The sequence below is a fragment of the Thermobia domestica genome, chromosome 3 (genome assembly GCF_964235325.1).
Source record: "Thermobia domestica chromosome 3, izTheDome1.hap1.1, whole genome shotgun sequence".
NCBI classification, from domain to species: domain Eukaryota; kingdom Metazoa; phylum Arthropoda; class Insecta; order Zygentoma; family Lepismatidae; genus Thermobia; species Thermobia domestica.
The window spans coordinates 10,501,342-10,528,154 of record NC_137456.1 but is presented as its reverse complement, the minus strand read 5'-3'; the positions used below and the strand labels follow the sequence as shown (position 1 = coordinate 10,528,154).

The following is a 26,813-nucleotide window of genomic DNA, read 5'->3' as shown; positions in this document are numbered from 1 at the left end:
TGAAGTCTTATGTGATGCAGGGCTGGTCCTAGGTAATTTACCGCCCCCTTTCATCAGGAAGAACAAATCTTAGAAGCCACGATTTTAAGTATGCTTCCCCATCATGAACAACGAAGGCAAGAGAAAGCGCACTCACACTCAGAAAGGCCTAAACGCTACACATACAATCTCGTCGTGTCTGTTTTTTCTTTAAATAAAACCTATTAGGTTAGTGAAAGATAAAGGAAACACATTTGCAGAGGAAAGTTGGTAATCCTTTTTATAGAATTCAATATCGAGCTTTAATCTCACAGTTTGCAATTCCTGTACAACTAGCTCTTTTATCTTTATTTCTTGTTTTTCTTTCTACATCTGTTAAAATTAAAAAAAAAAATCGTTTCCAACTTCAATGATAAGGAACTTGTTTGTGACAAAGACAAGACCAGTTTTCATATAAAATTGTAATAACTAACTAAATGAAACAGGTTTTTGAGAATTGAGTTCTTGTATTTGACAACAATGAAGCAATTAATGCTGGGATTTGTTTGACCATTTGCATTAGCACTGTCCACGTGACCTTAAACTAATGCTACCTAAACATGATTTATGAGTGTAGCATTCAAATAGATGGTCAGCCTAGTAAATTTAACTACCATCATCTTGAAGTCTGTTTCCAACAAGAAATATTTATTTTAAATAATATAGTTGTGACAGATTTTGCTGCTTCTCGAAATTCCACATATGGTAGAGACGGCTTTGATGTGATGACAACATATATTGAAGAATTGTGTATATTAGACAAGGAGTACTTAGTAAAATGTTTCAGAAAGTCGACGATATTTTTGCTTCTTCAGAAGCATATGACGTGTCTTTTCTCTCAATGCCTCGGACGAACTGATGGAAAGGAAACTTTCCGGAAACGTGTCAACATGCTGGTAGACAACCAACAAAAGTTCAGGAAGAAACAACTCTTCACCAGAATTGGTAGCTTTTCAAACTAAAATTATGCGCTTCAACGACGATATTCGCCTCAGTTGTCCTAATTAAATTACTGTAGTTCCAATGCTCTGTGTTAATTGTTTTAGAATATTCGATCCAAATAATAAGTCAAGAAATAAAAATTTCTTCTTGGAGTTATTTTCAATTCAGTTACATTTTTTGTTCTTGTAAAAGAGAGTTTTTACTATTTGATCTGGACGTAACACTAAGCTGTCTCGTTTATAAATAAATAAAGAGCACAATTACGCGTATAATAAATTTACTTATACAAGGGATAAGCAGATCGTTCAAAATCTGCTTTCGTTATATACGCAAATTTCAATTAACAATTACCAGTACCTTTAAAATTGGCCCAGTCTAAGTTTATAATTTGTATTTCCATGCCCTTGTTTTTTTTCCTTTGTTTGTTTCTTTAATTTTAAGGTTAATCTAATAGTGTAATTTCGTATGAAGAAAAATACATTGTTTTGTGAACACTATATTTAGTAAATAATATATTTTTTCTTTCTTTTTTTTTTCAGACAAATGTAGGTCCTATTCTATTGTCTGTTAATCCTTACAACGATGTAGGAAATCCTTTAACGCTCACCAGTACTAGAGGCGTCCCTCTTAGTCCGAAACTGCTGCGCGTTGTTCAGGAAGCTGTGCGACAACAATCGGAAACAGGATACCCTCATGCAATTATACTCTCAGGTAAGTAAAGTCACATTTTGTTTGACAAATCCTTTAGCAACTATCATGCAGTACTGTTCTCAGGTTTCACAAAATTCATTTGTCGTCAAGCCTTTGTGTAGGAACACATGATTCGCAGTGAATTAGAAATCTGAATTAGTGCTGTATCGCCGGACCACTTTGAAAATCGAAAAAAAAAAAGTACCAAAATGTACTGCATTCGGTTATATTTGGTTGGATTAGATTACGTTACATTAGGCGTGTAGTTTTACTATACGGATCCATAGTATAAGTAGTAGTAGTAGTTGTAGTAGTAGGAACGGGTTAGAAGCCCCGCAGGGGTTGGTTGGGTTCTGTTCTCGACATGAAATGGGCAAATTAAAGACTTGCCCAATCTTTTCTGTACATTTTACAATCTATGTTACTGCCTTGACATACACGAGCCATTTTGGTACTGTTTGGCGCCACTATATCATAACAAGTGTACCTCTCCGCGAAATAGTCCATTCTCCTCCACATACAGTGCCGCTTACATCAAATACAACCACTTTCTTAACTTTTACTATTCCCCCTACCCGACTTTCACAAACTTAAATAAGTTCTCCAATTGACCCCGTAAATTTACTAAAATTAGTCCGGCGATACAGCACTTAAAAGTCTTCATCCCGGCGAGATTAAAATACCGCTAATTTTACATTAATTATGTGATATCTTCAAATAGATAAAAGATAATCGAAATGTGGAACAAGAGCGCCCTAGACAATATCATTTTACATGAGAAACCGTTATCACGACTCACTTATCTGCTTTCGATTTCGATCGACATTTATTTTCGCGTTTCTAAACAGCTGAAAACATAAAGCCACTAGTTGACTTGCGATAACGGTACCTCACGCAAAATAATATTGTCTTGGGCGCTCTTGTTCCATATTTCAATTATCTTTTATCTATTTGAAGATATCACATAATTACTGTAAAATTAGCGGTATTTTAATTTCGCCGGGATGAAGACTCTTAACCCGAAATCTCTGTAATATTCTGCTAGGAGGTATTATCAAGCTCACAAATAATTTTCTTATGCTTCGAAGTAGTGCACAGACCATCGTACAAGATAAAGGTTCATAGTATAAGTTGCTCCGTTATCACAATATATCTCGCTTCCAAGGGACCCTGGATTACAGGATTCCGCGATCGGGTCGAGCGACGAATATTTTCGTCAGTCCTCATTACATCAAACAAATATATTCTGGAATTTTAATTTACTGAAAAGTTTTACAAATTTAAATATAAACAAAGGGATATTTATGCAATTTCATCGAATACCTAAAGAAGTAAGTGTATACATATATATATTCTCATAACGAACCAAGAGAAACAAATGCGCAACAATAGCTTAGCGGCCAGCTGTGTACTTAATGATATAAAACAGCTTGCAAACAGAAAAGCTTAAAAGCAAACACATAAGCAACTTTTGAGTATTATTTACAGTTTAAAACCACACCTTATAAGAAAGACCATTCAAATGATGTACACATAAAACTTCCTTTTGTTTCTGCTGTTAGCTTTTCGGATGTTTTAATATCCGGGGTGGACGTCCTCTGCCTTCTGTTCATACCCTCCAGCGATGACTGTGGCTGTGGATGCCAAAGACAAGGACCACCGGAGGATAGACCTGGTAGAATGGCTTTGGCAGACTGACCGCCAGAAATGCTTGTTCGCTGTTGGCGAAAAAACATAGAGAAACATGCAGAGATTTTCAAAGTAGTATCCAAGAATAGATAATACTAAGTTGATTTATTTATTATAACTTCTTGTTTCGTGATAATTTTTGATAAGAAAAACACATATATATACAGACTTATACAAAATGATTCAACATCTCTCTTTTTTCTTCTTTTTTTTTCTAAGATGAATGATTTTAATTGTAAGAAAGATTTATCGTTCACTTTGCTAAGGGACATTTAGTTACGGAGTTGTAGTGCTGCAAAACTAGTGCCAACAAAGACTATTTCTACGAATATTTTCTCAACTATGCTCCAATTAAGTTTTACTTAATTACATAATTATATTCAACGATTCCCCCCCCCTTTTTTTTTAAAAAAAAAAAATGGCTTTGGATTTTTACATATAAACGTTATAGCATTTAGAGCCTCACAAGCTAAAAATAATACAACATTTACCATTTTTCTTTTGCTTGCTTCTCATAAGTGAAAGGAGATAACGAAATGCAACTTATCACAATCATATATAATGCTATTCTACAACAGAAAGTATATGAATCTGAAGAACTTTCAGTATTTCAGAATTTTAAATAATAATTGTGTTTAGTTTGTAATATACATAATAGTTTTAACATACAGTTATTAAAATTAAATAATAATGTTATTTAAAAAGTAGTTCGCAGTATACCAAAACAACATGATACAGAATCAGATGCAGTTGAGTTCGTTCCTCTAGTCACTATCTTAACTTAGATTTTGGGGGAGATGTTATTCTGGCAACACTGTAATTTCTATGGATGGCACCACTGAAAATTCTCCAGGTTCATATTTTCTGTTGTATAATAATATTATATATGATTAGTAAGTTGCATTTCATTATCTCCTTTCACTTATGGAAAACAAGCAAAAGAAAAATGGTAAATTTTGTATTATTTTTTAGTATGTCCGGCTCTTGATTGTTTAATTCAAGAAGTCCCCCAATACCTTACGATGTTAACTTATCAAAAAATAATTTATATCCAACCCGGGACAACGTGTACGAACTGTGGGATACATATGAACCCAGTATGCGTTAACTGTAAACCAATTAACCCTTTCAAGTGTGTTATAAGCGTGTGGTAAGTATGTGTATAGTAAGTCTATGCTACCCTGACATTTTGGGTGCTAAACAGCATGACTAAGTGTAAAGTAACTTCTTCTATAACTTAGTATAAAAAGTTAAGAAATTTCATTCTAAATGATACAATATTGTTTGTTTTACTAGGCACCAGTGGCTCAGGGAAGACATATACTTCAATGCTACTCTTGCGGCAGCTGTTCGATGTGGCCGGCGGAGGTCCAGAGACAGATGCCTTCAAACATCTTGCTGCTGCCTTTACAGTACTTCGGTCTCTGGGCAGTGCGAAAACTGGCTCAAATTCAGAATCTAGTCGTATTGTAAGTACACAAGAATAGTCTTTCAATAATACTTCTATATAATAAATTCAATATTCATTAAGGCAAGTTTAACACACACACACACAAAAAAAAATGTTAATCACCTACAGGTGGCGGCACGTATCCCCTATCTTTCCAATATGTTCTGTCGGCAGTGACTATATTCACAAGAATTGAATTCAATTTCAAGAAAAATATTCGAACTTTGTCCAAACTCAAATTTAATCTCGGGGCCGCGGTGGCTCAGTGGTAGAGCGTTCACCTCTGGTGCATGGGGTCCCGGGTTCAAACCCTGCTCCCGCCAAGTAAACTTTGTGGTGGACAAACACCGTGTGCGTGGGTTTTTTCGGGGTTCTCCCGTTTCCTCCCACTTTCTTCATTCCACCATTTCATTCATTTCTCATAATCACCGTCTCCTTTAGCCTAACCGGCATAACCGTGGGACGTAAAACTCAGATTTCATTTCATTTCACAAATTTAATCTACAATTCGACGGTACTTCGCAGCTACCTCGTATCTCAAAAGACAAAACAAAACACTACTTTACAGAAGAAAAAAAAGTTTGATAAAGTTGAAAATTAGTTGAAAGTCAACGACTTTTAACTAATTTCCAACATTTTCAAACGTTTTTTCTTCTCCTGTAATGGTGATGATGATGATGATGATTATTATTATTATTATTATTATTATTATTATTATTATTATTATTATTATTATTATTATTATTATTATTATTATTATTATTATTATTTTATTTATTTATTTTTATTTTTATTTATTTATTTATTTATTTTTTGAGGTACGAGGTAGGTGCATAGTACCGTCGAATTAGAGAATAATCCGTGCGCTTTTGAGAGCAATACTTTGCTTCTTTAATTGCTACAGTGCTCTGTACAACGTATTGTTGGAAGGATGCTTCTGAAGAGTTAAATTACAGTGCTCTGTATAACGTATTGTTGGAAGGATGCTTCTGAAGAGTTAAATTAAGTGCTCTGTACAACGTATTATTAGAAGGGTGCTTCTGAAAAGTTAAATTACAGTGCTCTGTACAACGTATTGTTGGAAGGATGCTTCTGAAGAGTTAAATTAAGTGCTCTGTACAACGTATTATTAGAAGGGTGCTTCTGAAAAGTTAAATTACAGTGCTCTGTACAACGTATTGTTGGAAGGATGCTTCTGAAGAGTTAAATTAAGTGCTCTGTACAACGTATTATTAGAAGGGTGCTTCTGAAAAGTTAAATTACAGTGCTCTGTACAACGTATTGTTGGAAGGATGCTTGTGAAGAGTTAAATTACAGTGCACTGTATAACGTATTGTTGGAAGGATGCTTCTGAAGAGTTAAATTACAGTGCTCTGTACAACGTATTGTTGGAAGGATGCTTCTGAAGAGTTAAATTACAGTGCTCTGTATAACGTATTGTTGGAAGGATGCTTCTGAAGAGTTAAATTACAGTGCTCTGTACAACGTATTGTTGGAAGGATGCTTCTGAAGAGTTAAATTAAGTGCTCTGTACAACGTATTATTAGAAGGGTGCTTCTGAAAAGTTAAATTACAGTGCTCTGTACAACGTATTGTTGGAAGGATGCTTCTGAAGAGTTAAATTAAGTGCTCTGTACAACGTATTGTTGGAAGGATACTTCTGAAGAGTTAAATTACAGTGCTCTGTACAACGTATTGTTGGAAGGATGCTTCTGAAGAGTTAAATTAAGTGCTCTGTACAACGTATTATTAGAAGGGTGCTTCTGAAAAGTTAAATTACAGTGCTCTGTACAACGTATTGTTGGAAGGATGCTTCTGAAGAGTTAAATTAAGTGCTCTGTACAACGTATTATTAGAAGGGTGCTTCTGAAAAGTTAAATTACAGTGCTCTGTACAACGTATTGTTGGAAGGATGCTTGTGAAGAGTTAAATTACAGTGCACTGTATAACGTATTGTTGGAAGGATGCTTCTGAAGAGTTAAATTACAGTGCTCTGTACAACGTATTGTTGGAAGGATGCTTCTGAAGAGTTAAATTACAGTGCTCTGTATAACGTATTGTTGGAAGGATGCTTCTGAAGAGTTAAATTACAGTGCTCTGTACAACGTATTGTTGGAAGGATGCTTCTGAAGAGTTAAATTAAGTGCTCTGTACAACGTATTATTAGAAGGGTGCTTCTGAAAAGTTAAATTACAGTGCTCTGTACAACGTATTGTTGGAAGGATGCTTCTGAAGAGTTAAATTAAGTGCTCTGTACAACGTATTGTTGGAAGGATACTTCTGAAGAGTTAAATTACAGTGCTCTGTACAACGTATTGTTGGAAGGATGCTTCTGAAGAGTTAAATTAAGTGCTCTGTACAACGTATTATTAGAAGGGTGCTTCTGAAAAGTTAAATTACAGTGCTCTGTACAACGTATTGTTGGAAGGATGCTTCTGAAGAGTTAAATTACAGTGCTCTGTGTAACGTATTGTTGGAAGGATGCTTCTGAAGAGTTAAATTAAGTGTTCTGTACAACGTATTGTTGGAAGGATTCTTCTGAAGAGTTAAATTAAGTGCTCTGTACAACGTATTATTAGAAGGGTGCTTCTGAAAAGTTAAATTACAGTGCTCTGTACAACGTATTGTTGGAAGGATGCTTCTGAAGAGTTAAATTACAGTGCTCTGTACAACGTATTGTTGGAAGGATGCTTCTGAAGAGTTAAATTACAGTGGTCTGTATAACGTATTGTTGGAAGGATGCTTCTGAAGAGTTAAATTAGAGTACTCCTCTGTACAACGTATTGTTGGAAGGATACTTCTGAAGAGTTAAATTAAGTGCTCTGTACAACGTATTATTAGAAGGGTGCTTCTGAAAAGTTAAATTACAGTGCTCTGTACAACGTATTGTTGAAAGGAATCTTCTGAAGGGTTAAATTAAGTGTTCTGTACAGCGAATAAAACAAAATAGTCAAAAATTGCACGGGTGACTCTCTAATTACCGATTCAATTAGTCTTTGGACAAAGTTTGTATATTCATCTCTCGAAGTTGACTCAATTATTGTGAATATCGTCGCTTCCAATGAAATACAATGGAAAGTTATGGGATAATGCTGCCATCTTTTGCTATTATCGAGTATTTGCTGTTACTTTAAAACATAAGCTTTCACATTGTGGACATACTGTTGACAGAACGGATCACTAGAATTCCCCACTCACACTTTACTCTGTTCCCGTTCTGGTCATACGAAATTAGTATTTTTCTTTCTGAATATGCCAATACTTATCAAACACACTTCTGTAATATGTAAGATTTTAAAATGTTGACAGACGTAGTGAGTAGAGCAACCTACGTTATTAGTATTATAATTATGCCTTATTTTTTGCAAATTATGTTTAATTTGAAATTTGTTTTTAACATAAATGATGAAACGCAAACAATATTTTAATTATATACTCTCTGTTTTATCTTTTAATATTTTATATAAAATAGGGTTCATAGCAATGAACTGAAATTAAATGCTCTTTACCAATAATGTAAATTAAATTTTTTGTGACTGTAAGTTAATATGATCTTACGCATGTATACACTGCAGTAATGATAAAGCAATGCTTAAAAATGACAATCTATAGAGGACTCGTGAAGCCTGAGCTCTGCACCAATCGCATAACTGTTTTGCCTCACACTGGTGATGCATCGGAAGAATTCGGCTCAATTCGTGAAGCAGCCTTCCGAACGCATACTTGAGAAAACGTGAAACAACAGAAATTCACCAACATTGTTTCCAAACGTAGAATATATGTCAAACGAGCGACAAAGAAACACATAAAGAACTAGAGCGTTCTATTGGATGCTGGAATTGGTAGATCTAGGTCAAGCTTCACGACTCGTTGCAATCACTATAGTCATCTTTGGTATTCTCAGTCTTTTTATCTGCATTATCTTGAATAGATGGTTAATTGCAAGTTTTAAGTATGCCTCAAGGTTTTCTTCTATCAGACACAACCATTTAAAAATTTTAAAATCCAATTGAGCGTAGAAAGGCTTGTTTCAACTGAAGCAAATGATGAATTGCTTTGATTGAAAGTTTTTATTGACTATCAAACTGTTAATCTTCAAATAGTGATTTAGAATGTTGTCCTGATCCCCGTAGAACTTCAATTATATTTTTACATTCTTAAATTTCAAACTTCACTATAAGTAATATACGGGACAAAAATAAACAAAATAAAATAAATTAAAAAAAAAAAAAAACTCTTCAAAATATCCATGGTTGAAATGCTTGGCTCTTCATTGTTGCTGGAAATAAAATATAAATTTAGTTTTTCTTTACAGTAATTAAACTGACCATGAACCCTCCCACTACGAAGATATTTTTTTTTTGTAACGCGGACTACAAAGATGGGGGAGGGGGTCATTTTGTGCCCACCTGCTAAGATTAAATATATATATATATATATCTCGCAAAAGAAACAAAATTAGAAACTCTCACAAAAAATCTACAGTGACTGAAGTGAACAGTACACAGGGTAAGATATTTATTATGCTATTATCTAGGAGGGACACTTTTAAATGACAGTCACATGTCCTACCAATGGGGGGGGGGGTACTTTGTGCCCACCAACTTAAAATTGCAAATTTATGAGGCACACTAACGTGAAACTCTCAAAATGAACAGTACACAGAATAAAACTAACTGCTAAATCCAGAAAAGGCCGGATAAAGCTAGATGTGAGACACATCTCCTACCAACGGGGAGGGGGGGGGGTACTTTATGCCCACCAACTTAAAATTGCAAATCTTATCAGACACACTGACGTTCCATTTGAACCACCGTAAGGTATTCGCTTTAGCTAAACATTTTGAGCAATAACAAATTTTCTTACAATTTTAAAGAAACGATTAGAGGAGTAATTACAAAAAATATACTATGATGGTTACAAAGTACCCCCCCCCCTGCCCCGTTGGTAGTCCAAGGGTTAAACAGGTAGTTTATTTTCCGAGAATTATGCGTTATTTACAGAGTACGCTTTTATTTTTTAAAATTATGCTTTTAAAATTAGTTTTATCTGGACCTTTAGGTAACAAAAATGACGTTCAAGGTAGCAACCATATACTAGTGTTATTGTTCTCTTAGGTTGCTCTAATAATGTTATTATTTTATTTTATTTATTTGTCAGTAAGAAATATGTAAGAAAGAAATTGTTACGCTTTTCATTTATTTTAGGGTCACTTCATTGAAGTTCAGGTGACAGATGGAGCTTTGTACAGAACCAAGATCCATTGTTACTTTCTGGACCAAACTCGGGTTGTTCGTCCACTCCCAAACGAGAAAAATTATCATATCTTTTATCAGATGTTAGCAGGACTGACGCAAGAAGAAAGAGGTTTGTTATAATATTTCTGTACCAAAATATCTTGTAAATGACTTTCCCTGAAGGAAATTTATTTCTTGCGACATATTACGACAAAAATTCATAGAATGTTTATTATTATACTTTTTTTTTTTTTTTAAGGTAGAGTGTGCGCTAATATACGAAACATAGTAAGATTTCACTACGTAATCAAATATATATGACGTGGCCATTATTTTCTGCTTAAAATAAATAAAAAATATATTATTTGTAATGTGTAATGTAAATAAATAAATAATAAAAAAATACAATTGATGCCAAATCAACCTGGTCTGTGAACTTGCTGTTCTTATTCAGTTTTAAATTGAAATAGCATATTCATGTATTGTTATCAGTGCTTTCGTACAACATGACAGGCGGTTTTATGGAATGGTACGTTATACTTGATACAGTGGCCGCTCTTGAGGGAAGTCAGATCAGTAAAAAGGGAAGAAAAAAACTTACCTAATTCTTGATAGTTAGAAGAAGAAATCGTACTTGATATTCTAGTTCTTTATAGTTACGGGAAGAAACTTACCTAGTGTCCTAATTCTTGCTAGCTAAGGGAATAAACTTACCTAATGTTCTATTCTTGCTAACTAAGGGAAGAAAACTTACCTAATGTCCTAATTCTTGCTAGCTAAAGGAAGAAAACTTACCTAATGTCCTAATTCTTGCTAGCTAAAGGAAGAAAACTTACCTAATGTCCTAATTCTTGCTAGCTAAAGGAAGAAAACTTACCTAATGTTCTAATTCTTGCTAGCTAAAGGAAGAAAACTTACCTAATGTCCTAATTCTTGCTAGCTAAGAGAAGAAAATTTACCTAATGTCCTAATTCTTGCTAGCTAAGAGAAGAAAACTTGCTTAATATGTAGATTATTTGTACAAGAATTAGAACGGTAGGTAAGTTTCCTTTCCAGCTCGTATCAATACAAATTTTAGTTCTTGCCGATGTGATTTCATTCATGACTTGATGTACCTACGTAAATTAAGTTGAAAGCCTAAGTATAAAAATCTTTTATTTTCATCCCTTTTGGACATTTCGAGGGATACATTACGTATGAATTGAACTGTTATAGTTATTTAGTCTATAATGAAAAATACATATTCTAAAGGTTAAATTCAATAGTTTGAAGCACAAAAGATGCAATCATGAGGAAGATTTCTATTGTCTGAAGCAGACGAAATATAAAAATGTGGAAAAATACTTTTTTTTTCTATGTAGTCTGATGTTTTTATTTTAACGTACATATTATGGAATTGTAATAATTTTAGACTAAAAGCAATGTCGGTCTATCTATTGCAGTAAAACTAAATTTGGAAGGGTATTCAATCCATAATCTTCGCTACCTCAATCGTGGTGACACGAAACAAGATGAAGCAGAAGACGCCGCAAGATTTCAGGCTTGGAAGGCTTGTTTAGGTAATCCTTGCTCTTCTTTTTCCTCTCTCTCTCTCTCTCTCTCTCTCTCTCTCTCTCTCTCTGTCTGTCTTTCAGGCACACACATTCGCACTCCCTTCCACATTTTCATAATTTGTTTAGTTTCTAGTGTGTGTATATACAGGGCCGGATTTAGGGGGTAGGGTGAAAAGGTGCACGTGCACCCCCTTCCCCTTCTTTGTAAATATACACGATCTAAATTGAGAAAATAGCAACACTTTCCGAAACTTTCTGCCATCGTGTTTCCGTTTCGGGCTTAAAGCAGAACTTTGCAAAAGCAACAGTTTAAGTCGATTTTCGAAAAGTTGAAGGAAAAGCATTCACCAAGCAAAACAATATAACACTTGTCAAGTAGGGAAGAAAACGAAAGCCGGGAGGAGAAAAGAAAATTTTTTTTCCTGCGTAACACTTGCGACCCTCTTTAAAATACTTTTCACAGTTCTATGCATCAATGTTGTTATGGATAAAGAATATTGTCACATGTCATTTTGAAGAGTTTCAGTGTGATTGGTTATTTTGGTAGCTATTGGTGCACACCCCTTCAGACAATCCTGGATCTGGCCCTGTATATATATATATATATATATATATATATATATATATATATATATATATATATATATATATATATATTACATTTAGTAAATCAATGAATCACTGGCGGTACGCAACGGTACGACGTATCCGGCGCCTTTTTAATGAGAATGAAATATTTCCTCTTCTAAACTGAACTGAACTGAAAGCCGGTACAAATAGTCTGTTGGAACTGCAACTTTTTCCGCAAAGGATCCTTTACTCAATTCTCGTTTTAATGTGTCCAATTAAAATAATTGTTCATATTCTTATTAGGAAGAGGATTAAGTGAAAACATTTCCTAGATTTTTTTTTCGCAAACTTTATCCATTAATTTAATAAAGGTTTGTAAAACATTTTGGTAGCATGATCAGTATTCTGAAGAACGTTTTATGAACAATGTACTGTATGTGTGTTGTTATTGAAATTCAGTATTTATGGAACTCTTGATGCCTTTTTGAAAATAAACAATAGCAGGTTACTTTCGCCCGTTTACAGAAAGAGAAAAAAGCAAGAAAGAAATCACTAAGAAATATTATCATTACGTTTATTGTATTATAAAATTAAGATGTAAGAATCGGACATTTTTGAAACATCTTTATATATATGTACATAATAGTTTTTAGTTACAGGACTGCAGTAATATGCTACTGATTATTATTATTATTATTATTATTATTATTATTAATAATAATAATAATAATAATAATAATAATAATAATAATAATAATAATAATAATAATAATAATAATAATAATAATAATAATAATAATAATAATACCCTGAAAGATATGCAACATTTTAACCATTATGAACCTGAGGTCCAGCGTACCGGCACCTTTATTTTTAGAAATAAAAGCGTGTATAAACATTACAATACAGTAAAATCTCTGAATAACAGACACCAGTAGGACATAATTATTTGCCCGTAAATGGGAGGTATCTGTTACAGAGGTTACTATATTTATAACTAATGAATTCATTGTATACTTACACACAATTACCGTATGACCTATGAGTAATCAACATTTCTGGCTAATATTAAATACTGTACTATACGTTCGAATTACTGATTGTATTTTCCAAATAAGATGACCTTGGAAATGTTACTTGTTGAAATTTTATCGTAAAATCAACAAACGCTTGCTTCAATATCTTTGGAAGCCAAGGAAAATAAAACTGAATTTATCCACGAAGGGAAAGTGTTCCCTGATACAATTCTTAGTCATAAGATAGGCCCTAACGATTGTCTTTACTCATTAAAGTAGGTTTCCAATCAGAGAAGAGAACTATTTCAAGCTGCAACTCTTCTGTGAGATGATGGTTCAGCAAAATATTCGATAAAGATATTTTGTGGATAAAGGATTTTATGTCTACTATATGGATCACAGGTTAGGGTTGATCAGAAAGTAAGGTTACAAAGCCTGCAATAAAACGTGTATATATTATTTCATACAACCAACAGATAATACATATATTACGTTAGTTTTCGATATAGTCTCCATATTGGTTGAGGCACTTGTCGCATCGTGCGATGAGTTTGAAGATTCCCTCCTCATAGAAGTCCTGTGCTTGCGTGTCCAGTCACGTTGTCACGAAGTGTTTCACCTCCTCGTCTGAAGCGAAGCGACGATCTCCTAGGTGCTGCTTCAAGTGCGGAAACAGGTGAAAGTCGCTTGGAGCGAGATCCAGGCTGTAAGGAGGGTGGTCGATGATGTCTTAGCGAAACTGCTTGTTGATGCCCTGCTAGATCGGCCACTGCACTCCTTTTCTCTACCAGCCGCGAACTTTCGACACCATTCTGCGACATGCTGACGAGACATTACAGTCTCTCGGTAAATCTCTACCAGCTGCCAATGAGTTTCAACCGCGGGTACATGTTTTGCTTACAGAAATCGAATAACTAAGCGGACTTCTTCGCGAGACCAATTTTCCAAACAAATCGCTATTTGTGTTTACGTACAACTTGCGCCATAGGTGGCGGGAGACTGAAAGTTTGCTCGGTTGCCAACTCGATGTACTAAAATTACCGCACACGCTTCCTTCCTCTGTAACAGACGAAACTCCAGAAATATCGGCCTTGTAACCTTAGTTTTTGATTCTCCTTCGTATTTAAACTGCAGTAGGTATTTTCTTAGCTAAATACGTATGAACTAACAAATAATCCCTGGCTGTTACGTATAAAGAGGTTACTATAGTACTGCCAAAATGTCTTGATCCGCGGCAAAAATGCGAACTGAACTCTCACACACGCGTTGAGCCAATAAGGGTTCAGCTGTTGCTAAGTGAGAGAGCCTTGCAGCAGTGGGAGTGGAATTCCTTCAGCCGATAGCAGCGCTTGCAACGGAAGACTAGGTGTCAAGTCAATGTGGCATATCTATAAAACGCTGCAGAGGTAAAGAAAAAAGAGACTGTTCATGTTTGTAAAAGGAAGGGTTATGTCCTATAATAAGATATAGTTTTGCCGGGACAAAAGTGTCCGTTAAGTAAAGTTTCACTGTATTTATTTATTCATTCATTCAAGTTTTCATCAGTAAATATTTCGGAATACGATGTAACGGTATTTTCAAAAAATATAAATAGTCAAATTGTGATATTTTGAAAGTATATCATAGTTTTCAAACATTTGTGGATGTTTTGAATCAACTAATATTAAAGCATTATAAATTTGGGCGATGAACATCTGGAAATTATCCAGTATTTTACTTAAACGACTTGCAAATTCAATATTATGTTGCAAAATTCTTATATTTTCTTTGCTCACTGAAATACAAGCATTATACGAGGGCTGCTTGAAATTTTCTGCAAATTACTACTTACAGCGACGATAGTGCTCCGATATTACTGAAGTATGAGTAAAGTAGTGGGAGCAGCGCTACATCTTTACACAGACGTGCGCGGTACATCAGTCTGCATCCAGTCGTGTGGTAGAGTGAAGGTTGTCTGATCTTGTTCCACTTTTGTAGCGTCTCAAAATGTGCTCCTGCAATAGAAAACCCCGCCAAATGTGAGGTCAAGCTTTTATACATTTTATTACGACAAAACCATATTCGGCAGCAGCTATACATTAGGACTTAATGCCATGTATGGACCAAATATGATGAGCGAAGGAGTTGTTCGTGAATGGAAATGGAAGAACAAACATTCATGACGAAGAGGGGGAGTGGCAGGCCATCAGTGATCATTGAGAAACTCGTTCAGAAAATTGATGGAAAAGTTTCTTAAAAATCGACGTTTCACAATCTCGGGGCTTTCCGATGAATTTCCAGAAATTTCCAAGACTGTGTTATGTGATCTCAGCGCTTTGGAAATGATGAGAAGCTGAAAGATGTGGTCACAGGCTGGCTCAAGGCACAGGCAGGAGATTTTAATGCTGATGGAATTTCTAAGTTATTGCAGATATATTATAAGAGCTTGAATGTTTATGGAAACTATGTTGAAAAATAGGGCAAAGAAGTAGGTAGTTTTCAGATGTATATAATAAATTATTCTTATTTACTTTGGTGTTTCTCTTTTAACCAATCGGAGGTTACTTTCCAAATATCGGAACGGCAATATCTAATATTTTTAAGATTTTATTGTATTCATGAGATGGATATGTTGATTAATATTGAATATCTCTTCTTCGACAGGCGTCTTGGGTATTCCTTTCCTCGACGTTGTAAGAGTGTTGGCTGCTGTTCTATTGCTAGGCAATGTGCAGTTTGTGGATGGTCAAGGCTTAGAGGTTGACGTGAAAGGAGAGACAGAAATTAAAGCAGTCGCTAGTTTGCTCGGTGTATCTGGAGGTTCCCTCTTCCGTGGCCTCACCACAAGAACACACAACGTACGGGGACAACTCGTCAAATCCATGTGTGATGCTAATATGGTAAGTGTTTATTATCATTGACTGCGATCGAATATTTATTTATTTTTTTGACCTGCCACACCTAAGACAGATTAATTACCGGGTACAGTGTGAGTACTGGTTTAGAAAAAGTAAGCAAATAGCTGGATCTGTCAAGTGTTTTGATATTTTTAGGCTATTATTACCGTTCAGATTAGTTAAACATGGCGTTTACAATGGCTACGCGACAAAATATAAAATCGAGCGCTTGGCTTGGCAGTATGTAATTAAAACGAGAGTAGCTGTCGAATGTAAAAATAAAAATAAATCTTTTGACAAGGGCAGTTCAAATAAATTGTAATGAGAGGAAAGTACAAACAAAACTAAGCAAGCTTGTTTCTTTAAACGATAATGTGTAATTAAAGTACGTACGCTTTTCTAAAATATCATTTAACTAGGATGCAAGTGTCATCTATTTCATAACGTAATTGCAGGATGACGGTTAATCGTAAACATTAATTTTGATAGTTCTTTTTAAAAATAATAATAATAATAAAAAAAAAACATTTATATCAACCTTGCTCTTCTTATTAGCTTTTGGATGTTTGTTTGTGTTCTTCCTGCATTAAATATTATTCTTAAAGGATCAAATAAATACAGAGTCCGCGGTAGCTCAGTGGTAGAGCGTTCACCTCTGGTGCATGGGGTCTTTGGTTTGATCCCAGCTCGTGCCAAGTTTTCTTGTGGACAAACACTGTGTGCGTGGGTTTTTTTTTCGGTGTTTCCCGGTTCGGTGTGTTTTGGTGTCTCCCGTTTCCTCCCACTTTCTTTATTCCACCATTTCATTCATTTCTGATCATCACCTTCACCTTTAGCCTAGCCGGGATAATCGTGGGACGTAAAACTTAAAAGATTTCATTTTCAAATAAATACAAATAAATTACTATTATATAATATTGGTAATATCTTGGAGCGTTTTCGTAAGCTAGTTGCAAAGTTATTTCGTTAATCTCGTGTCTTTTTATCTTTCGTCCTTCATGTGTCTTTTTTATTATTATTATTATTATTATTTTTTTTCGTGAGAAGGACACTCATGGCAAGAACACTTATCGTACGAATTACAACCGATCGGAATTAAACTTGGCATGTTGTAGACCTTCAGCTGCTATACAAGCTTGTGAAACGTATGATGTGCAAACTTTTGGTTCCTAAATTATACCTGAAATGGAAATCAAATCAAGAACGGTTTTTTCCGACTATAGTAAGCTTCAACTAGTAATTTTGAAAGTACGAAGACGATAAATTGAGGCAATATGGCATCATGGTACAAAGAACTGTCTCGAATTCCTCTTTAATACAAAGTTTTATTTAATGAAAGTGTTTTTTTTTTTTTAGATTCTTTTTATTCTGGATATAAACTAAAGTGTGTAGACATCCATGGCGTCACTACTTTTCTTATTTACAATTATTGCACTGTATACCATTTTTTAAATCGGGCGAATTCGGGTTATGTGCCTGCGCCATTTTGTTACGGCTCCAGTCGTAACCATATCTTTTAATGGAAACCAATTATTGTTTTACAATTTCGTTATCTTATAACGATTTCTAGTGCAGAAATCGACATGGCTAATAAGGCTGCGACATACGTTTTAAAACCACAAATGTAATTATAGGACAAGACAAGACAAGTACGAAGCTAAGCATTATTTTAAGTATTTTGCGCTACTTACAGCTCAGTTATAGTTCCATACTTTACGGTTCTCAGATAACCTCTTCATCTTGATATAGAAGGCAAATTAATTTTGGGTTCGGGCAGGGCCATGCCGTGGAAAATCAGCGCCCGGGGCGAGAGTATACGACGGCGCCTCCATACATATATTCCAAGCAATTTTTCCTATCTTTTTTATTTTTTCTCTCGAATTTTTCGCCACCCTTACTTCGGCGCCCGAGGCTGTGTCGCCCCCCCCCCCCCCACGGCACGGCCCTGGGTTCGGGCGTAATTGATTAATATTATCATCACGTACACCTTCGTCTTTTAAAAAAGAAGAACTGCCAGATGGATTGAAGTTTAATGCCCGTTTCGAGCACTGAGACTATATGAGACAAAACCAAATGATTTGATCCGAATCATGGATTTTTTTGTAATCTAAATGAAATCTTCAATTGTAGTTCCATGGTTGGGCAGTGTAGACTAAAGGAGACGCCGATAATGAGAATGAATGATATGATTCAACAAAGACAGTGGGAGGAAACGGGAGAACCTCGAGAAGACCCACGCACACGGTGTTGGTCCACCACAAAGCTCATTTGGCACAAGCTGGGATCGAACCAGGGACTCTACGCTGCACATGTGAACACTCTAGCACTTAGCCAGGGCCGTGGTGGCTCAGTGGTAAAGCATTCACCTCTGGTGCATGGAGTCCCTGGTTCAATATCCAGCCAAGTAAGTTTGTGTGGATCCTGTTTCCTCCCACTTTCTCATTCCACCAATTGTTCCATCATCATTCACTTGCTTTAATCATCGTCTCCCTTAGCCTAAAGGGTGTAATGGTGCGCCGTAAAAGATTTCAATAACACATGTTCTATCGAGGCCTTTTGTTGAAAGCTCTTGGCATTTTCCGTTATTTGCTACCACAGCTTTGTCTCTTATGTGAAAAACTTTGAATTTTACACGTGAAGGTTAATCTTTGTCTAAAGGTAGTGTAAGGAAAAGGTGGTTATTATTTTTGTTTTACTTTTCAAACTTTATAAAACTAAAATTCTATACCTTGTCTCATAATATGTACCTTGCCAGGTAAGAATGAGCAGATATACTTCTAGCTGAGAAGCTATAGGTAAAGTGACCTTTGGGTAGGCAGGCCAGATATCGATGACAAGATAATACAGGGTGGCGCAGGGAAACAGAAAATTTTTAATTGACGTAAAATGCTCTAATCAACACAGGAAAGAATACATTTAATAATAATTCAGATGCATGTAGAGAGTATGCTATTAACAATGACACTTACATGTCACTTTATTTCTTGAAGATGACATCGGAAAAATGTGCCCCAACTCTGCATACACATTATGATATGAGTATGTTTTGGAAATTCGCTGGAATGCTCAGTGTATTAGTATTGAGGAACGTTAGAGAGTCCTTCTTTAACACCGTTGTTCAACGTTGTTTGGAGCAGTGGCGGCGTAAGGCAAACTGGGGCCCGGGGCCAGTGAAGTAGATCGGGGCCCCTTTTCGAACAATCGTGATTTATATACTTCTATTTTTGACATTCATTTACATAATCATTTTTTCTGTTTACTTTCCGGATGGTGTGTGTGTTTAGATCATTTTAATCTTATATATATATATATATATATATATATATATATATATATATATATATATATATATATATATATATATATATATTAAACAAATGAGGTGACATTCAGCATCCCTGTCTATATTTTTAGTACTTAGAACCGCCTTCAGGCTGGTATCTAAAAATAAAACTGGAGGATTATCATTGCATAGTTTTCTTTTTCATTCATTTTTAAACAAAGGACACAATAGAAAAAGGATTAAGGATACAAGTCTAACGGAAACTACAACCCACGAAAGAAATAACATCATCTTAAGAACAAACAAAACTTAACAATCAAGAATCCAGAATTTATCCTACACCTATACTCTTCTAGTATCAACGCGTACTGTAATTAGATGGAATAGTGGAAGTAATGCTCCCAATAATACATTTAGAGACAAATTTACCTATAAAATGTAACAATCAACTGATATTGCAAACATTGTAAATACTAATATAACCGATGCGATTTCTAAATGTAAACTCTGTTTTCTAGAATTCTTTGTTCGGTTGTCGTCTTTTGGTGTTTCTCCTATGAAATTTCTCATATGAGTCAGTTTATTCATAGTTTCTCCCTGTCTGAATTTGCGCTGCATGGGTTTTATTTGATTAGATTTTTCTTCTACAATTAGCCCCATTCACTTTAACATTAGGTTCCTCTCCAGTGATCATACACAATACTTAAACTTTTTTTTTTTTTACTGAACTATCAGTAAATAATAGCTAGAATACATTTCTCTCCTGCGTGTCTTTTTCATTTATCTTTCACTAGGTTTCTCTCCAGTGATAATGTGCTATCTATTTAGACCCACTACTTTTGCCGTCTCCTGCTTGTCTATTTTACTATTGTTTCCAGATTTCATATTTGTTTTATGACTATTTATTTTGTATTTAATAATTCAGTCTTGTTCATATTCTGTCACTTATGATTATTTCCATTACCTCTTACTAACATAGTATTAGAATATATTATAACAAAAATCCTGAACATATTGAATAATTTGGAATATACTATAGATTAAATATGTAAGCACAGAATTCTACTACGGGTTATACCATCCTACTTTTCATTACCAGCTATTATCAGTCAATTGACAGATCTTAACGGCTTTTTATTACTCTTTTGGTACGTTTGTATTTTTATTGCCTTCACTTCAAACATGAAGCTACTTTTGACAGTAGTTCCACTACCATATTAGCCTGTGTTCCACCAACATTCAGAATGATACCTTTCTTGCTTTGGTAGCAGCGAAAGTCTCAACTATATTATCAGAATCCAAAGTAGATGCTATTTCATTTTCGATAGAAAAAATGTCCAGATTCGTGAATCTTTCTTGTGACTCATTGTGGAACGCAAGTATGATTTTACCAATTTCATTTTGCTGAAAGATCTTTCACACGATGCGACAGATACGTGCAGTGTTATCAAAATCTGAAGACCGGTTGGCAAACATTAGTAAATTTCAAGCCCCATTGAAGATACCTATTTCAGGATGCCTTTTGGGGAAGTCAAGCTGTTCTTTAGTTTTCTGAGCACACCTTAGTGAACGGATTATATCCTTACAATCCTGAAATAATTCTAAGCCATCCAGGTCATTCGGGTAGAACAAAGCCAAACCAGAGCAACATGCTTTTAGCCTTTCCTCGCTCTCATCATCTAGCTGCTGCACAAAGTTGGCCATAGAACACAGGAATCCAAATCTGTCGTTCAGGTCATGCACCTGAGTAAAATGATCATACATTTGTTGTCTCATCTCATCTAGAATTTCATTGATAGAGAGCTTCACTTTGGCCTGTCCAGTCAGGGGTTCATTCTTTGCTTCCCCAGGCATGCATTTCTTTCTCCTGTGTGCATCCACAGTTATGTTGCATGCCCTGCAACTTCCTTCAGCTGCAGAAATGATTTCCTTGCCCAGCTCAAGTCTCTATGTATCAGTGGTGTCAACCAGACTCTGTAACTGAATAAGAATCTGATTGAAACTCACATCCTGAGATTGAAGGAATTTTTGGATCCGATCAATATATGAGATATCTGCAGACCAGAAAAATAGTAAAGCGATGAAGTTAAATGACTGGATGCTTGCAAGAAGAAGACCAGCATCTCCTCTAGTATCAAGTGTTTCAGTCGAAGTGTCACGCAGAGCTTTCAACATATCAATCACTTTATCCAATTAACTAGAAAGTGCTTTCAAAGCTTCTGCTTTTGAACTCCATCTAGTGTCAGTTTTACGTTTCGGACCAATCTTTACGTGATTTTGCAGCACATTCCATCGGTGAGTAGATCTAGGGAGGAATACCAAAAACTTTCCATTGCTCCAAACAGTGTTCGCCAGAATGTTAACGTGCGCAGAATGTAAGCCACAATATTCAATGTATTATTGTTACAAGGAACGAAAATGGCCAAAAGACTTATATTCCGTGTCAAAGTTTGAACTCCAAAATATTGCCCGGTCATTGTAGGCTGATTTTATCACGAGATTGACCCCTGCAATCTTAATATCAAGGCTATCACGTTATAGTTACTTCAGTATTTCAGCAGAAATACTCTCAGCAGTCTTTCCTTTGACAGAGATAAAAATCAATAAATTCTTCCCGAACTTGAACAGAATCACGTTGTATGTCAACAAATCGAATGATTTGTGACAACTGTTCCACACGAGGACAAACAGGAATTGAATTAAATATAATGCTGAAGTATTTTGAATATTTGAACACTTGTTTTCTTATTGAACATTTTCTTCATTCTAAATTTGTGGGCTGAAATGTAAATTCATGCACCAAAGAACAAGAGCAGAAATAGGGAAACCAGCTAAGCAAAAGGGTTTCACTCGCTGAAAATTTGACTTGTAAAGGACAAAAGAAAAAAACAGAAGAAAAACAAGTGAATCTGCAACTATAGCGTCTGCACCAAAGAGCTTTCAGTTAGCAACATAATGCTATTGTGCTGCCAAAATGTCTTGAACCGTGGCAAAAATGCGAACTAAAGCTCACACCCCGACACACCCACACGTTGAGCCAATCGTGTGGGCTCAACGTGTGGGTGTGTTGCTAAGCGAGTTGCTAAGTTGCTAAGCGAGAGAGCCTTAGCGAAAGAGAGTGGAATTCCTTCAGCCGATAGCAGCGCCTGAAACGGAAGACTAGGTGTCAAGTCAACGTGGTATATTTATAGTACCCTAATAAAGCATTACGTTCATTCCTTCTTTCTATCCTTCTCTTGAACTGATATGTGAATAAATAAATAAACAGTGATGTTTTAGGAAGCAGGCTAGGAGATGGGGCCCCATTACTTCTATCAAAGGATCTTAGAATGTAAACAACACAATATACTTTGACTTTCTTTTATTATATTTTAATCTACACAGCTTTTTCCTTTAAATTTCTCTGATGTTATTGAACAAAGTTTAACTTTTATTTTATTCATATTTTAATCCACATACATTTTTTCCTTTAAATTTCTTTGGGGCCCCAAGAGAGTAAAACTTTTATTTTATTTATTTTTCAGGTACATTCAACTTTTTTTAAAAAAAATTCTTGGGGGCCCCAAGAAAGTGGAACGTCTGTTTTATTTTTTCGACTGCATTCAGCCTTTTCCTTTAAATTTCTTTGGGAGCCTCCAAGATAATGAAACTTTTATTTTATTTATTTTTAATCTACATTCAGTTTTTTTCTTTAAATTTATTTCGGGTCTCCAAGAGAGTGAGGCCCGAAGATTATAGCTTGTATAGCTTATACGGAAATCCGGTATTGATTAGCTTTATTAGACAGATATTTATGTTGTTTCATCCGTCATTTGGTGTAATATTGATTGACAATTAATTGCGTTTTCTTTCAGGAAAGGTGTGGATTATAAATCTTGACAGTCCTTGTATAGCTCATGCTAACAAAGTTCCTTATTAATTATTTTTTTTACCTACGTTGGGGGCCCCCAGAAAGTGGGGCCCGGGGCGAGGGCACCGCTCGACCCGCCCTTACGCCGCCACTGGTTTGGAGGATGTTTTGTACTATATTCTTTACTTTTGAGATGTTCCCATAGATTCGCCACAGAGAAAAATCGCATACACTGAATTCAGGGGATCTTGGAGGCCATAGAATATCACCGTTCTTGTAAAATGTTTTCACAGCGAACACGCTTTCTGCACAACTTCAATGCTTCATTATTAGTAAATGGCAAAGTCTTTTCAATGTTGTCTTATCTGTTTCAAAGAAATAACGTACCGGCCATACAGTGCTGCTGATTCCAGATTCAAAATTTCCGGTTTCACTGCGCCACTCTGTATAAAGATGAAAATAATTTGATAATCCATAATTTTGCTTTTCTGTTGTTTCAGTCAAATATGACCCGTGATGCCCTCGCCAAAGCTTTGTATTGTAGAACTGTAGCCACAATTGTTCGTCGTGCAAACAGCATGAAGAGGTTAGGTTCTACGTCAGGGACATTGAGTTCGGATTCCAATGAATCAGTCCACAATCAAATTGAAGTAAGTAATTTTCAGTTCTTCTTATTATTACCTTTTAGAATATGAAATGCAGTTCATATAACTGCAGTGTTGTCCCACACAATAAATATCATAATAGTAATAAACAAAAGTATACTCAAGGCACTAAACACAGTCACACTTTCTGAGTCTAGAGCAATTTGTTAATGGAAAATAGGAAGAAATGAAGAAAAAAGAGACAGAAGGGTTCATATATGGCTAATAATTACGAAAAGGTTTTTATATGATCTGTTATTCATTTATTTTTCAATAATCTGTACAACCCATTGAAGAGTCACTTGAGACTCGAAAGCTAATTGTGTTGAATGACTGCAGGGAGTTTTTGTTTAAAACTATCACGTAAGAACTAGAGTGGAAAAAACTCATGATTTTTTATAAAATAAAATCATTTTTGTTGATTTTTTAAAAATTTAAATCAACTCTTTCTCCTCGTATAATACAAGTCGCGAACTGAAGAAAACACATTAGGAATTAGTATTAAATGTTAATTATGCCATTTAAGTGAAAGTATTCGGGTTAAATTTTGAATTGATTCCTAATCGTTAACCTGTTTCAATCCTAGTGTTTCTTAAACATTAAGGAAAAAGTACAGCAACGTTTATCAACACGACACTTTTTTTTTCCCACAAAAGTTACTGATATTTGGCAGGGGCATATTTTAAAAATTCGGAACTAGCTTGCGTCATGAAGTGCATATAAAATACGTAAATTCCGCCTAAAGTTATAAAATCTTTAAAAAAAAAAAAGTTTCGGAGAGGGGATCGGACCTCTCTAAATACGCCCCTTTGTCTGGGAACAAACAAACAGACGCACCACACAAAATAATTTTTGTCTTTAATGTCGATGGTGATTTCCCCCGTTGGAATAGTTAACGATGTAAAAACCCTATATTACGAAGAGAAGAAAGCAGAATTCTCCCCGTTACCCGTTCAAATCGGGATTTTCCCTAATCATCCTCTGCATGACACTTGTTTTCATACTGTGCTGTACATACATTTGAGTCTCATTGTATTATGATTATTGCCTTCCATAATCGAAATAACATAACAGAAACGGGATTTTACTTATTTTCGCTTTAAGTTAATTTATTTCGGAATTTGATTTAAATCAACGATTTTTATTTAAGAAAACAAGTGATTTAAATCTATCCTGGTAAGAACCCATTTTTTGATATTCGAATGCTCACGCACTACTCACAAATAGTTTTTCCTATCCACAAATAACATTACATTAATTTTAAAATGTCATGATACTACTTTCTTTGTCTTTATTCCTAAATTTATTTATTTAATTTCAGATTGCCAGCCAGCATGCCTCGACAATAGGCACTGCAGGTTCAAAGTCCAGTAAATCAATGACAGCATTGAATAATGCAGTCCGGCATGCAACTGATGGCTTCATTGGCATTCTGGATATGTTCGGATTTGAGGATCCAAAGGTAAATGGAGTTTTTAATTACCAAACCTTCTAACAGTTGTCTTTTCTCCTTTTCTTTGGACACATATCTCATTTATGTTTCGCAATTATTTCTGAGTTAGTAGTTATGAGTGCTTTATATAAAGATGGAACATTAACCCTACGTCCACCAAGGTGGGTTAAAAGTTGTCCACACTTTTATTAGAATAAGAATTTTTATGGATGTTTCTTTACTATCATGTCATAAATCAGGTAAAAAATAATGTAAATATTATTTTCTGTCATTCAATACTTTTAATTTCTAGAAAGTAACCCAAAATTTTTAAAAAGTTTTCGTGATGGACATAAAGTACCCAACCTTGGTGTAACGTGTTACCATAATGTGCATGAGGTTATTTCCAGTTAAAGTTGAAAAAAATGACACTAGGCGTGGCTACGGGTACAGCAGACGCAAAGCGTCGTACACTTAAATGGAAACGACGTGCTGGATTCAGAATGATGATTTTAAAAGTGGAATCATACATACACCAAGATGTAACGTGTAACTCCGCACAGCAAGGGAGGGTTAAAAAAATGTCCACACAAAAATAATTATTTTCTGTCCTAGAAAATGTTATATTCTTCTCTATTTTCTGCCTTCAGTTGTCTAAGTTTATAGTTAGTGCAAAATAGAAAAGAATATTACATTTTCTGAAACAGAAAATAATAATTTATATGCAGGATATTTTTTAATCTTCCCTTGGTGTGCGGAGTTTTCGCGTAACCCCTTGATGTACGTAGGGTTAATAGACGTGTGTAAGTGAACAATTACGTAGTTCTTATATACTGGTATCCCTAATCGTAAATGTCAACCTAAAATCGTCAGTTTTGCGTAAACTACTTTTAATCACAAGGGAAGGGAAAACTGTTTACCCTACCCCTAGTGTACAGCTCAGCTTGTAACTACATATTAGGATAGAGCATCACTCTGTCAAAAGAAAGAAATTAAAGGAAAGTGCAATAACAGACGAACAGACAAATGTAAGATATTGCATGATAGTCCAACTTCTCTGTAGACTCTCTTTGTCGCTACATCGTTAGCGTTGCGAGGGAGACCCGAGTTCGATTCTTGGTGGGAGCTCATGTGGTTCAGATCCCTACATTAAGTTGTAGATCCATGTCCAGTGCCGTGCCGTGGAAAATCAACGCCCGGGGCGAGAGTATACGACGGCGCCCCATATATATATATATATATATATATATATATATATATATATATATATATATATATATATATATATATATATATATATATATATATATATATATATATTCCAAGTAAATTTTCCTTTCTTTTGCCCCTTTTTCTCCCGATTTTTTCGCCCTCCTTACTTTGGCGCCCGGGACCGCCGCCCCGCTCGCACCCCCACGGCACGGCCCTGTCCATGTCTCATATAACCTCGCTGGGGATAGGGACGTTAAGCTCCAATTCAATTTTTCTGTAACTCGGCCAGCTCTCAGTGAAACTATTGATAGCTAACATGAAGGGCATTCTCTACATGTTTATTAAAAGTAT

At 35.2% G+C, this 26,813-nt stretch overlaps 1 protein-coding gene across 2 annotated transcripts in view; it reads left to right on the top strand.

Annotated features, from left to right (window-relative positions):
• dachs (unconventional myosin-IXb-like dachs) overlaps nucleotides 1-26,813 on the top strand; it is a 553,892-nt gene that overhangs the window by 505,867 nt on the left and 21,212 nt on the right. For both annotated transcript variants that reach the window (XM_081754023.1, XM_081754024.1), the window contains exons 4-10: nucleotides 1,500-1,671; nucleotides 4,636-4,808; nucleotides 9,997-10,156; nucleotides 11,469-11,585; nucleotides 15,809-16,044; nucleotides 23,675-23,824; nucleotides 25,140-25,280. In XM_081754023.1, the coding sequence (XP_081610149.1) occupies nucleotides 1,500-1,671; nucleotides 4,636-4,808; nucleotides 9,997-10,156; nucleotides 11,469-11,585; nucleotides 15,809-16,044; nucleotides 23,675-23,824; nucleotides 25,140-25,280 (1,149 nt within the window). The remainder of the gene's footprint in view (nucleotides 1-1,499; nucleotides 1,672-4,635; nucleotides 4,809-9,996; nucleotides 10,157-11,468; nucleotides 11,586-15,808; nucleotides 16,045-23,674; nucleotides 23,825-25,139; nucleotides 25,281-26,813) is intronic.